General features: G+C 46.2%; 1 protein-coding gene across 3 annotated transcripts in view; it reads left to right on the forward strand.

Moving 5' to 3' along the window:
* The window catches only part of FBXO21 (F-box protein 21), a 49,644-nt gene that overhangs the window by 21,736 nt on the left and 14,314 nt on the right, over window positions 1-13,594 (forward strand). For 2 of the 3 annotated variants that reach the window (XM_033220452.1, XM_033220449.1), the window contains exons 8-10: window positions 3,367-3,546; window positions 4,818-4,950; window positions 12,747-12,958. In XM_033220452.1, coding sequence (XP_033076343.1) covers window positions 3,367-3,546; window positions 4,818-4,950; window positions 12,747-12,958 — 525 coding nt within the window. The remainder of the gene's footprint in view (window positions 1-3,366; window positions 3,547-4,817; window positions 4,951-12,746; window positions 12,959-13,594) is intronic. The other variant, XM_033220450.1, reaches the window with a different exon arrangement.

Genomic DNA, 13,594 nt, shown 5'->3' on the forward strand with positions numbered 1-13,594 from the left:
TTCATCAAGCTAACATCTTGTTAGATTTATTGTTAGGTACCTTCCATTTTTTTTCTTTTTTTTTTTTTTTTTTTTTTTGCAGTTGTAAATGGTAATCTTTAAGATTACGTTTTTTAAGTATTAATGGTATGCAGAGATGTGCTTGCTATCTAGATACAGTTTTGATTTTCAGTGCCTTGGCTGAATAAATCATTAGTGCTAATAATTTGTCCATTCCTGGCTTTTCTCTGTGGATAATCATAGTATCTGTGAATAGTGACAGTTTGGTTTCTTCTTTTTATAACTCCTATATATTTGTTTCTTTTTCTTGCATTACTCTGCTAGCTAGATCTTTTTGTACAAAGTTGAATAAAAACAAAGATAGCAGGGACTCTTGCCTTGGGTATGACTTTAAATGGAATGCTTTTAAAATTTCAAAGCCAGGCACGGTGACGCACGCCTGTAGTCCCAGCTGCTTGGAAGGGTGAGGTGGGAGGATTGATTGAGCCCAGTAGTTCAAGGCCAGCTTGGGCAACATAGCAAGACCCTGTATCAGAAAAAGAAAACAAAAATTCACCCTCAGTCATGCTGTTGGGAGCAGTTAGGGATTATGAAAGCTACCATCTACATTCCTACTTTGCTAAGTTTTCTTAATAGCTAGGCATTAGTTTTTTTTGTATTTTCAGAATTCTTTTTCTGTGTCTACACATATAAGGTTTTTCTCTTTTAGTTTATATGTTTAGAAATAGATTTTTTTGTTGTCGTAATAGAATTTCTCTCTTTTTTTTTTTTTTTGAGGCGGAGTCTCGCTCTGTCACCCAGACTGGAGTGCAGTGGCCAGATCTCAGCTCACTGCAAGCTCCGCCTCCCGGGTTTACGCCATTCTCCTGCCTCAGCCTCCCGAGTAGCTGGGACTACAGGCGCCCGCCACCTCGCCCGGCTAGTTTTTGTATTTTTAGTAGAGACGGGGTTTCACCGTGTTAGCCAGGATGGTCTCGATCTCCTGACCTCGTGATCCGCCCGTCTTGGCCTCCCAAAGTGCTGGGATTACAGGCTTGAGCCACCGCACCCGGCCAGAATTTCTCTTTTTTAACTTTTGAGTTCTGGTGTCCATGGGCAAGTTTGTTACATAGGTAAACTTGTGTTATGGGGGTTTGTTGTGCAGATTATTTCATGCAGGTATTAAGCCTAGTTCCCATTAGTTATTTTTCCTGATCCTCTCCCACCGCCCACCCTCCGATAGGCCCCAATGTGTGTTGTTCCACTCTGAATCCGTGTGTTCTCATCACTTAGTTCCCACTTATAAGTGAGAGCATGCAGTATTTGGTTTTCTGTTCCTGTGTTAGTTTGCTAAGGATGATGGCTCTAGCTCCATCCACATCCCTGCAAAGGACATGATCTTGTTCTTTTTTGTGGCTGCATAATATTCCGTAGTATATATGTATCATATTTTCTTTATCCACTCTATCGCTGATGGGCATTTAGGTTGATTCCATGTCTTTGCTATTGTGAATAGTGCTTCAATGAACATATGTGTGCATGTGACTTTATAATAGAATGACTTATATTCCTTTGGGTATATACGCAGTAATGGGATTGCTGGATCAAATGGTTTAGCTGTCTTCAGACCTTTGAGGAATCATCACACTCTCTTCCACAATGGTTGAACTGATTTACACTCCCACTAACAGTGTATAAGCATTCCTTTTTCTCCACAACCTTCCCAGCATCTGTTACAAAATAGATTTTTGCATGTTTAACTCTCTTTCCATTGTTGCAGCACATCTAACTTAATCACTTATTTGTAAAATACATTGCTGCATTTGATTTACTCATATTTTATCCAGCATTTTTGCATTTATGGTAGCTCATAAATTATCTTGGCCTAGAAATTTTTGTACATTTGTCCTTAGGAAGTTCTAGCCTCATAAAAACAGTTGAAGAGTTCCTTGTTTCTAGAACATTTATGTAATTCTTATTTTGTTTTTGTACTTTCCTCATAGGTTTATTTATTTTGTTTTTGTTTTTTATTTTTTTGAGATGGAGTCTCACTCTGTCGCCCAGGCTGGAGTGCAGTGGTGCGATCTCAGTTCACTGTAACCTCTGCCTCCTGGGTTCAAGTGATTCTCCTGCCTCAGCCTCCCAAGTAGCTGAGATTTCAGGCACATAGCACCACGCCCGGCTAATTTTTGTATTTTTAGTAGAGATGGGGTTTCACCATGTTGGCCAGGATGGTCTCGATCTCTTGACCTCGTGATCTGCCTGCCTCAGCCTCCCAAAGTGCTGGGATTACAGGCGTGAGCCACCGCACCCAGCCATATAATTCTTATATCATTGCTAAGGGTAGGTTATAAATATGACTCAAGGAAGAAATTTGTAGTGGGCTTGAAATACAAGATGAAACAATAGCTCATAAGAAACACAAGTATCCCTGAAACAGAGCCACCTGAATGAATCCTGTCCATGAGTCCTCGCAGAGAGTGGGCCTGGCAGTGCGGTGAGAGCTTGCATCATGTGACCACTGCTCAGCATTGTGCTCAGCAAGGGCCAACCCCAGTGTGCTAGTGCAGGTCGCAGAAGGCAGACCTGCAAGAGGAGCTGTGTGATCGAGGCGAGGGGCGCAGCTCTCTGTGCTCTAGCGCAGGGTTCCCAGCCCAAGGCTGTGATGGGCTCAGCAGGTCTCTGACCACCTCAGCGTATCAGCAGAACTGATGGCCGAATCCTTCTGGTGTGAGGTGCTGTAACTTTCTTTTTTTTGAGACAGAGTCTTGCTCTGTTGCCCAGGCTGGAGTGCAGTGGCGTGATCTCAGCCATTCTCCTGCCCCTCAGCCTCCCGAATAGCTGGGACTACAAGCGCATGCCACCACACCTGGCTAATTTTTTTGTATTTTTAGTAGAGACGGGGTTTCACTGTGTTAGCCAGGATGTTAATCACGATCTCCTGACCGTTTGATCTGCCCGCCTCAGCCTCCCAAAGTGCTGGGATTACAGGCGTGAGCCACCGCGCCCGGCTGAGGTGCTGTAACTTTCATCAGATCATCCAGGGCCCAGGATCCACAGATTGTTACCTGCTGCTAATCTATGGAATTAACAGACTGCCTCAGGCATTCCATGAATCATTATCTTAGCCGAACTTGTAGATACTCCTGGCAGTGAGTTGCTATTAGATGACATACATTGGTGCTGTTTCTTAAATGTCAGTGTGCTGTGGTCTTGACAGAGCAGAGCTTGCACAAAGGGGTCAGATTTTAAACTCGGACAAGACATTCATATTTTAAGTAGAAATGTTATGGTCTCAACCTTCAGCCCATGATTTGAGCTATTTATTGTGGAGACTTAAAATAATGAGTTGTTCAGCTCTCATCTGATATTTGGCTCTTTGGATAGGGCAACCCTGGACATCTTTGACTACATCTACATAGATGCTTTTGGGAAAGGCAAGCAGCTGACAGTGAAAGAATGCGAGTACTTGATCGGCCAGCACGTGACTGCGGCACTGTATGGTGTGGTCAATGTCAAGAAGGTGTTACAGAGAATGGTGGGAAACCTGTTAAGCCTGGGGAAGCGGTAAGGTTTTCTTGGTTTGCTAGTACTTCTGCAGAGCACATGTCTTTAGAAGCTTGAATTGTGTTTGAGATGTGCCAAGTGACTTTTCTTTGAGATCTTTGCAGTAGGCACTGACAAGTTCTCTTTGCGAGTACTGAAAGCATTCTTCAGTAACAAGAATATCTTAGACTGGGAAATATTATTTTTCAAGGGCAAGATCTTCTTGTATCCAAATGCTTTGCTGTCTTTTAATTTATACCTTCCTATCATTAGATAAGAAAACAAAAATATGAAACTGTCTTGTTTCTAAGTCCAAAGAAATTTGTCCTATAGGGAAAGTAGAAAGTTGTAGGCTGTATATTATAGTAATAGTTTTCTGTCTAATGACATGATTCTTTTTTTAATAGACTTTTTTAGAGCAGTTTTAGGCCAACTGCAAAATGGAGCAGAAAGTACAGAGAGTTCCCATATCCTCCCTGCCCTACACATACACAGCCTCCGTCACCGTCAGCATCTGCACCAGAGCGGTGCATTTGTTGCAGCCAGTGAACCTGCACTGACACATCATTATCATCCTCATGGAAAAGTCCAGTTTCCATGAGGATTCACTCTTGGTGTCATATATTCTGTGTGTTTGCACAAACACATAATGACATGTATCCCCCTTTATAGTATCACACAGAGTAGTTTCACTGGCCAAAAATATCCTCTCTGCACTGCCTACTCATAATTCTTTTTTTTTTTTTTTGAGACAGTGTTTCGCTCTTGTTGCCCAGGCTGGAGTGCAATGGCATGATCTCAGCTCACCGCAACCTCTGCCTCCTGGGTTCAAGTGATTCTCCTGCCTCAGCTTCCCGAGTAGCTGCGATTACAGGCATGTGCCACCACGCTCGGCTAATTTTTGTATTTTTAGTAGAGACAGGGTTGCTCCATTTTGGTCAGGTGACCCGCCTGCCTTGGCCTCCCAAAGTGCTGGGATTACAGGCATGAGCCACTGTGCCTGGCCTTCAGAATTCATTTTTAATTATGTACAGTGTTATTGCTGTGATTGCTTAGTAAAAATGCTTCTGATTTTCATTTAGTACCCATCACCAAAGTAGGGTACAAGATTTATATTTATTGTATTTTTTTTTTCTTAAGAGTATTGTATCTCTGTTGAACAGAGGAGAAATACCAGAATCAGAAAACGTTTGGGATTTGTGTCAATTCTATTTAAAACCTGGGCCTGGAAAAAGAGAGTCTTTGCTGAAAAAACAAGCAGGATAAGACAAAGATTGTTTTTCCTCTGCTAGGGAAGGCATCGACCAGTCATACCAGCTCCTGAGAGACTCGCTGGATCTCTATCTGGCAATGTACCCGGACCAGGTGCAGCTTCTCCTCCTCCAAGCCAGGCTTTACTTCCACCTGGGCATCTGGCCAGAGAAGGTAATTATTTTACCTTGATGCTTTGCACTTGCCTTAGAAAGGGAAGTCCTAGATTGAAGGGTGCCCGTGACAAGCTTCTCTTTGTGTTAACATGGGGAATAAACACAAATTTATTCAGTCTCCCAATCATAACCCATCAGTAGATTTTTTTTACCTCTCTTATTCTAAGGAAAATTGGTTCTATTGCTAGGAATTGCCTGTTCTCTTTGTGGTCAGCTCCTTAAACCCTAGAACCACAAAGCCTCTGTCCCCGCTGCTCACCCATGGGGGCCCTAAGATCGTTTTCCCCGAGTCACCCTCACTCAGCAACGGAAAGCAAAGCTGTAAATGGCCAACCTCCAGCTGTACTGTTAACAACTACATTGGCCATGAATAAATACTCCTGTTTGACACAGGAAAATTGGATCTTAGATATGTTCAAGTCGAGCCACTGGAGTAGAGAAGGACTGTTTGGAAACCAGTGGATTTTGACACTGCTTCACTTGAATTTTCTCCGTTTTTTACTGGCCCTCTTTGGGCAGCAGCATGCACTTTCAGAAGGCTGTGGTGTTGACCTTGCGAGCTGTGTGGATGCGGCACGTAGAGAGGCCCGCTGTGTATAACGGTGCAGGAGCCAGCCGCACATTCCCACCGTGCCTTGACTCTTCTCTAGAAATATGTGAATAGTCCTTTTTGTTTGTTTAGAGCAGAATTTAATTCTGAGGTCTCACAAGCCATTAGCATAAACTCATCTCCCTGTGTCATTAGAGAGGGATAAATTCTTTCTTGAAAAAGTAAATATTCTAAGTGACTCTACATTGCTTAAATTTAAAGTCTCACTGATTCACAACTTCGAAGATCTAAAATAGTTCTAAGAAACGATGCTTCAGTAGGAAAACCCCAAGGCTCCTGTTTTAAGAAAAGATGTCAGCCGGGCATGGTGGCTCCTGCCTGTAATCCCAGCACTTTGGGAGGTTGAAGCAGGTGGATCAGTTGAGGTCAGGAGTTAGAGACCAGCCTGGCCAATGTAGTGAAATCCCATCTCTACTAAAAGTACAAAAATTAGCTGGATGTGGTGGTGGGCACCTGTAGTTCCAGCTACTCAGGAAGCAAGAGAATTGCTTGAACCCAGGAGGCGGAGGTTGCAGTGAGCCGATACCATGCCACTGCACTCCAGCCAGGGCAACAGAGCAAGACTCTGTCTCAAAAAAAAAAGAAAAGAAAAGAAAAGATGTCATCTGTAGCCCACATAGCAAATGTCCTCCCAGAATATCTGTATAATGTGGTAGAGGAATTATTGGAAAAGAAAACTCTCCACGAAAGTTACCAACTACTTGTCCAAGATGTAATCATTTATTTTCATTTTATTTATGTGTTTTATTTATTTATTTATTTTTAAATAGAGACTGAGTTTCACCGTGTTGCCCAGGCTGGGCTTAAGCCCATCTTGGCCTCCCAAAGTGCTGGGATTACAGATGTGTGCCACCACACCCTGCCTATTTATTTATTTATTTGGGGTTTTTGTTTGTTTGTTTGTTTGAGATGGAGTCTTGCTCTGTTGCCCAGGCTGGAGTGCAGTGGCATGATCTCAGCTCACTGTAGCCTCTCCCTTCCAGGTTCAAGCAATTCCCCTGCCTCAGCCTACCAAGTAGCTGGGACTATAGGTACACCACCACGCCGGACTAATTTTTGTATTTTTTTTAGTAGAGACAGGATTTCACCATGTTGGCCAGGCTGTTCTCGAACTCCTGACCTCAAGCTATCTGTGTTCCTCGGCCTCCCAAAGTATTGGGATTGCAGGTGTGAGATACCACACTCAGCCCCTGCCTATTTATTTTTGATACCAGGATATATGTATACTTTTTGCTTTAGACTTGTTAAGGAGTTTTTACGAGATGCAGAGCAAAGCACGTTTCTTTTTTTCTTTTTCTTTTTTCTTTTTTTTTTTTTGAGACAGAGTCTCACTCTCTTGCCCAGGCTGGAATGCAGTGGCGCAATCTTGGCTCACTGCAACCTCTGCGTACCGGGTTCAAGTGATCTTCCTGCCTCAGCCTCCCAAGTGGCTGGGATTACTGGCACATGCCACCACACCTGGCTAATTTTTGTATTTTTAGTAGAAACGGGGTTTCACCCTGTTGGCCAGTCTGGTCTCGAACTCCTGACCTCAAGTGATCCGCCTGCCTCGGCCTCCCAAAGTGCTGGAATTACCTGCGTGAGCCACCGTCCCCGGCCTGCAGTTTCTTTAAATGTAAATTTTGTAGTTAAATTTTGGGTCATTGGAGAAGTGATGCTATTAACATCCCGTTTTAGGGGGAAATCTGCAGAAGCTGAGGTGTCCTTACCTTCCAGACTGGACTCATTTCAGTACTTGGGCTTTGCAGACTTATTGGGCACTAACCTTGGTGTCCTCCCTAGTTCCAAAATTGCCACACGCAGAGCATTTTCCCTCATGACATTTGCTGCTGGGGTCCATCTCCTGGGTGACCCCTCATTCAGAGATTAGGGGAGAAAAGTGACTCATTCCCAGTGCACTCGTGACTGCCTACCCTTAATAAATGCATAATCCAGCTAGAGCCCCTGAGACAGCCAAGGAAAACTGTGGGACTCGCAGTGCAGAAGAATCCAGGGGGTGCTGAAGAAATCAGACAAGGTTCCTCTCCAGAGGAGGGGTTTGAGGTGTGACCTTGAAAAATGAAAAACAACTTCAGAGGGTAGAAAAGTAGGTGACTCCAGTCAGTGGGAACAACCTGCACGTGGCCCAGGGGTGGGAGGGTGTGGCGCCTGCACATGTCAGCCTAGCACGGATTTATATGCTGATGAGTGTGCAGTTTGAGGTGTATTTTTACATATGTGTGTATAATTGTTATGGCGTGTGAGACCAGTTTGTGAAAGGCTTTGACTTTATCAGGTGAAAGGGAGACATTCCTGAGCTGGGAAGGCCTGAAGATGGCCTTGTTGTTAATTGAATTAAATCAGGAAGAGCTAAGAAACACAAGCCCTCTTGGTCACTGTCGCAATAATCCAAGGTTATGATGGCTGTGATGGACATAGAGAGGGGCAGGATGGTGAGATTTTAAGTCTGGAGTACTGACTGAATGCCTCCTTCATCTTCTCAGCAGCCCTATAGGGTAGATACTATTTTTATTTTTGCCATGTTGCAAATAATGAAACAGAGGCAGTGAGAAGTTAAATAACTTAGCCAGGTCTTCTGCACATGCCGTGACAGCACCAGGAGTTCAGTGCGGGCAAGGTGATGCCTGAGCCCACCCCACGTGGCATCCCGTGGTACAATGGACCGAGGCCAGAGCACTTCTGAAGAAGCCAGCACACAGGCACCTTCTCCTTCCTGCTGCCAGACCTACGTCCTCATCATGATCCATAGTTCTCCTTTCCCTCTTTCTCTGCCTTTCAGTGGAAAAGGTATCCTTCCAATTTTCCAAGGCAAACACCTCTCTCTTCTATGAGAAGAAAAACAAAAAGTACTCCCTTTCCGCCCTGCAGGCATTTCCCTGGGTCGCCACCGTTCCTCCTCCCCCACAGCTGAAGCTCTTCGTCTGCCTCCCACTCACTCCCCAGAACATCAGGACCCGTTTCCATGCCTCCTCCACAGGCACTTTTCTTGCCCAGGAAGCCAGTGACCCTCTTTGGCTGAAACCATTCTCCTGGTTGATAAATGCAATAGATACTTTTTCTTTCTGTATCTTGCCCTGTCACTGCAGGCTACTGCCTTCTGGGAACACTCGGTTCCTTTTGCTCTGTTGTCTCTGGCTCTCAGGCTCTTGCCAGTTCCTCCCTTCAAGGCTGAAGGATGGTTTCTAGACGTCTTCTACCCTGCACCTGTGCCCTAGGACAGTTCCCCTCTTCTTGTGTCAGTTTCTGCCTGTCTCCTGAGGCTGCTAGAGCACTGGACCCTGGGCTCCAGACCAGCATATCCACACGCCTGCTACACCCCTGCACGTGACTCTGTCTCCCAGACGGGTGAAAGTCGGTCCGCTGAGGCCAGCACTTCTGCAGCTTGAAGCAGCGCCCTGGCCTCCTGCTTGTCCTCCCTCTCTCCACTCTGAGCCCCTGTGAACCCGCTCTGTATACAGGCCCGAGGAATCTTAACAAAATATCAGTTAGGGCTGGGCGCGGTGGCTCACGCCTGTAATCCCAGCACTTCGGGAGGCCGAGGTGGGCGGATCACGAGGTCAGGAGATTGAGATCATCCTGGCTAACACGGTGAAACCCCGTCTCTACTAAAAATACAAAAAATTAGCCTGGTGCAGTGCCAGGCGCCTGTAGTTCCAGCTACTCGGAAGGCTGAGGCAGGAGAATGGCGTGAACCCGGGAGGCGGAGCTTGCAGTGAGCAGAGATCGGGCCACTGCACTCCAGCCTGGGCGACAGAGCGATACTCCGTTTCAAAAAAAAAAAAAAAACCAAACAAAAAAAACCCCAAAAAAACACAATATCAGTTAGGTCCCTTCACTGCTTAAACCACTCAGGGTGGCTCCCCTATTGCCTTGAAGACCAGACTCGCTCTCCTCCGTGTGGCTTTTAGGTTCTCGGTGGTCTGGCCCTGCTTGCCTGATGCTCCCTGCCTCCCGTGGAGCTCCTTGGTCCTCTGCAGCACCCACTACTTTGTGTTCCTGCGCTGTCTTGCTTCAGTCTTTTGCATGTGCTGCCTCTCTGCCCAGGGCCTCTGCTCATCCTCAACTCCATTGGCTGGCTTACTTCTGCCCAGCTGTCAGCTTAGACTTCTGCCTCCTCCGAAACCCCTTCCTTGGTTCCTGTGCGTGGCCAGGTCACGTTTTCCCGTCGTTCCTGTGCTTGCCCTTCCTAGAGCTTCATCCAGTCTCTGGTAACTGCTGCTCCGTCATCTGTCTCCATTAGAACAAGTTCTTTAAGGACAAGGACCAGGTCTTGTTCCTAACTGTCGCCTTCCCCATGCTCTCAACACAATTCATGGCCCATGATAGGAACTCAAACATTTTTTTTAATGAATAATTAAGAAATGACTGCCAGGTGTGGTGGCTCACGCCTGTCATCCCAGCACTTGGGATGGCAGAGGCAGGTGGATCACTTGAGGCCAGGAGTTTGAGACCAACCTGAGCAACGTGACAAAACCCAGTCTCTACCTAAATAAAATACAAAAAGTAGCTGTGTGTGGTAGCACATGCCTGTAGTCCCAGCTACTCGGGAGGCTGAAGTGGGAGGATCGCCTGAGCCTGGGAGGTCAAGGCCAAGGCTGTACTCCAGCCTGGGTGACAGAGTGAGACCCTGTCTCAAAAAAAAAAAAGTGGCAGAACTTCATTAGATATGAATAAAGAAGATCCAAAGGGGATGTCCAGATTTTTCAACATGGGGGCAGTTTATGCCACTCTGAAAGTAGGTATTTGGAGAACAGGCCTGTTTTGGTGCTAGGAGAGTATTTTCTATGGGGTATGTTGCATTCGTCCTAACCTGAAGCCATCAAGTGCAGATGCCCAGTAGCCTTTAGCAGGAGCTCCCAGCATTAGTATCTGGTAACTGAAGCCCCAGAAGTGGCAGATCCCACAGACAATGGATATCAAGAAAGCAGAGCCAAGAACTTCAGAGAGAACGAGGGGAACCTGGAATTCAGGGACAGAGCAGGGGCCAGCAAACTACGGCTTGTGGGCCAGATTAACAAAGCCTGTTTTTGTGAATAAGTCGTGTTTGTTTACTTATTATCTGTAGCTTTTTTCAAGCTACAGTGGCAGAGTTGAGTAGTTAAATCAGGGACTGTGTGGCCCCCAAAGCCTGCTGTCACTTCTCCAGCCCTTTACAGAAAAAGTTTGCCAACCCCTAGGCTAGAGGGAGAAGAGCAATATAGGGAAATGCATCATGGGTAATAGACCCCAATCCAGGATCTCCGCCCCAGAAGTGGTGATCCTGTGGCATTCTAGGCCTAGAGTATTTGGTGGGGACGGCATGGTGCCTGGGTCAACACTGTCTGCAAATACGCCAGGCCCCGAGGTGCAGTGTCTTCGTTTCTGCCCTCTCCCTTCGCCCTCAGCCACACACCCAGCGAAAGTGAGGTTAATTATCCTTGATCTTATCTAGACTTCCTCTGTTCTCTAATGATACCAAGTTCTGACCGTTTTACTTATCTGGTGGGGAGGTGGCTGCTAGGAGAGAAGGGGAGCTGTGTGTGTGGAACACAGCGGAGGGGCAGAGAAAGCAGCTTGCTGGAACTCGGGCAGGCCACAAGGACAGCCATTATGCAGGCACTGTCAGTAGGCGCTTCCTGTTGAAGTAGAGGGTGAATGCGGCGAGTGTCCCAGAATTAAAAGTGCCCGGCTGGAAGTGGAGGCACAGGGGGATTGGCTGGCTGTTGATTCTTGTCAAAACTGGGTTTGGGGTACTTGGGATTATATCGTTCCGTCCATTTTTATGTGTTTGGAACTTTTTGTAGTAGTTAATTAAAAATGCTCCTACTCTTGCTAGGGTATGACACTGGTTGAGACCAAGAGTTGATCTTCACACCCAGGGCCACAGCTTCACTCCACCTCCCCACCGCCCTGTGACCCCGGGCCAGGCACTTCACTAAGTCTGAGTCCTCTTCTGGAAGTGGCAGGGATTAAAAGCTTTTTTTTTTTTTCCACTTAATCCTCCCAATTTAAGGTCAAGAAATTACTGACCGTCAAATGGGAAGGATTAAGTGAAACAAAAAACGTGATGGCCTTAGCACAGTGACCAGCAGAGAATAGTGTTCAGTAAATGTTGAGGTCCAGCACGTCTCAGTCTGAAAGGCAGGATAACATGGTGCATAAAACTGGAGTGTTCACAATACTTTGACAGGCTCACAGTGCCTCAGCAAATAGGACAGTGATTATTCATGATTTGACAAGCTGAGAAAGGAATTCAGAGGGAAAAACACCAGCTAGTCTGACAGGTCTGGGCCTAGAGTCCAGGTTGCTTTATGCACTAAGTGACTGTAATCCAGGACTCAGTAAATTGGAAGGAGAACCTTGTCAGAAACACTATGCTAAGGGCTGTAAACATAATGGGTGTGAAATAATTGTATGTCTGTGTCTTTTTAAGCTTGGAGTTTTTTCCACAGAGGTACTGTGTGCAGTACGGGCGGTAATAGTGGAGTCAGACAGGCCTGCTACTCTTTGCTACTAGTTTAACCTCTCTGCATAGATGTAGTTTCTCCTGCTGCCTGCTGAATACGAAATACCATATGAGTTAAGACCACTGAAGTGACCAGCGGGATTTTAGAACTCTGTTGATATACGTGGCTCCCTCCTTCTAGTATAGCTTCATAAACTCAACGAACGCATCCCTTTGGTGCCCGCTTCGTGACTTTTCCATCTTTTCCAGCACTGAGGCAGTTGTGTCAAACATCCTCTTGGTCTCGATTAAAGCAATTTGGCATTTTTCCCCCTCTGAATTCATGAGTGGCAAGTGAAAATTGTTCCTGTGTATTGGAAAACCATGGATTCTCCCATTTCCCATGCCAACCAAGCATGCTAGGTGCTGTTAGAGCCCGCCTCATCCAGAGTGCCCTAGGTGATGGGCCCTCGCCTGTGTCCCCAGCGCTTACCCCAGCACACTGGTTTCCAAAGAACTCCTCAGGTGCACACGGGTTGAATTGGGGTGTCCTGGGCCAGCTGCCGGTGTTACAGTCGAGCCCAACCCTGGGCATATGCAGTGCCAATTTGGTGGCGGTCCATCAGGGAATGGCCCAGAGACCTGGACTGGGGCCATCAAGGCACAGCCACCCCTTGTGGTCTTTTGTTAGGTTACGTAGGTAGGTCTAAATCCCTCGCCGCAAAAAAGAAAAGGCCTAGCTGAAAATATTATCTTTTAGTCTTTCTGTCTTGTCTTGAAGGTGCTTGACATCCTCCAGCACATCCAAACCCTAGACCCGGGGCAGCACGGGGCGGTGGGCTACCTGGTGCAGCACACTCTAGAGCACATTGAGCGCAAAAAAGAGGAGGTGGGTGTGGAGGTGAAGCTGCGCTCCGATGAGAAGCACAGAGATGTCTGCTACTCCATCGGGCTCATTATGAAGCATAAGAGGTGAGTGCCCGGGATTGTCTCTCCTGTGGTGTCCCTTCCACAGGGGCTGCGGAGACACACACGCACCTGGTGAGACCCCAGGGCACAGTGGAGGAGGAGCTGACTGGATCACTTATCCCCCGAGTGTGCACCTTGGGGAAGACAGAACGCTGAACCTCTTTTTTTTGTTTTTGAACCATGTCTTTGAGCTTTGTGTTTGTTTAAGCAGCAGCTTACTTTCCTGAGAGAGCTTCTGGTGTTTTTAGCGGCCTTTAGATGTTTGGCCCTTCTCTCTTTGGGAACATGGAAGTCACTTTGTAAGCCACAAGTTTTTTCTCTCATTTCCTCATTGTTCTTATGTCTTGTCACTTAATCTCAGGCTCTTCAAATCTGATAGGCGCATAGTCTATTTACCAGGCAAAATTAAACTGTATCCAAAATGATTGGAGCAGTTTACATCCCACCAGCACGCTAGGAGCCTGGAGTTCTTATTCTCTCCTGGTGCTATTGCCAGACCTTTAAAAGTGTACTTACGTGAGAAATGGCAAATAGTGTTTCACTGTGGTTTTAATTTCTGTTTCCTGGGTTACTAAGCACGTTGAGGTTCTTTTCATATATTTACTGGCTACCCAAGTTCCAAGTTTCCTTTTATTAAGT

The sequence above is a fragment of the Trachypithecus francoisi genome, unplaced genomic scaffold (genome assembly GCF_009764315.1).
Source record: "Trachypithecus francoisi isolate TF-2019V2 unplaced genomic scaffold, Tfra_2.0 Lachesis_group11, whole genome shotgun sequence".
NCBI lineage: Eukaryota > Metazoa > Chordata > Mammalia > Primates > Cercopithecidae > Trachypithecus > Trachypithecus francoisi.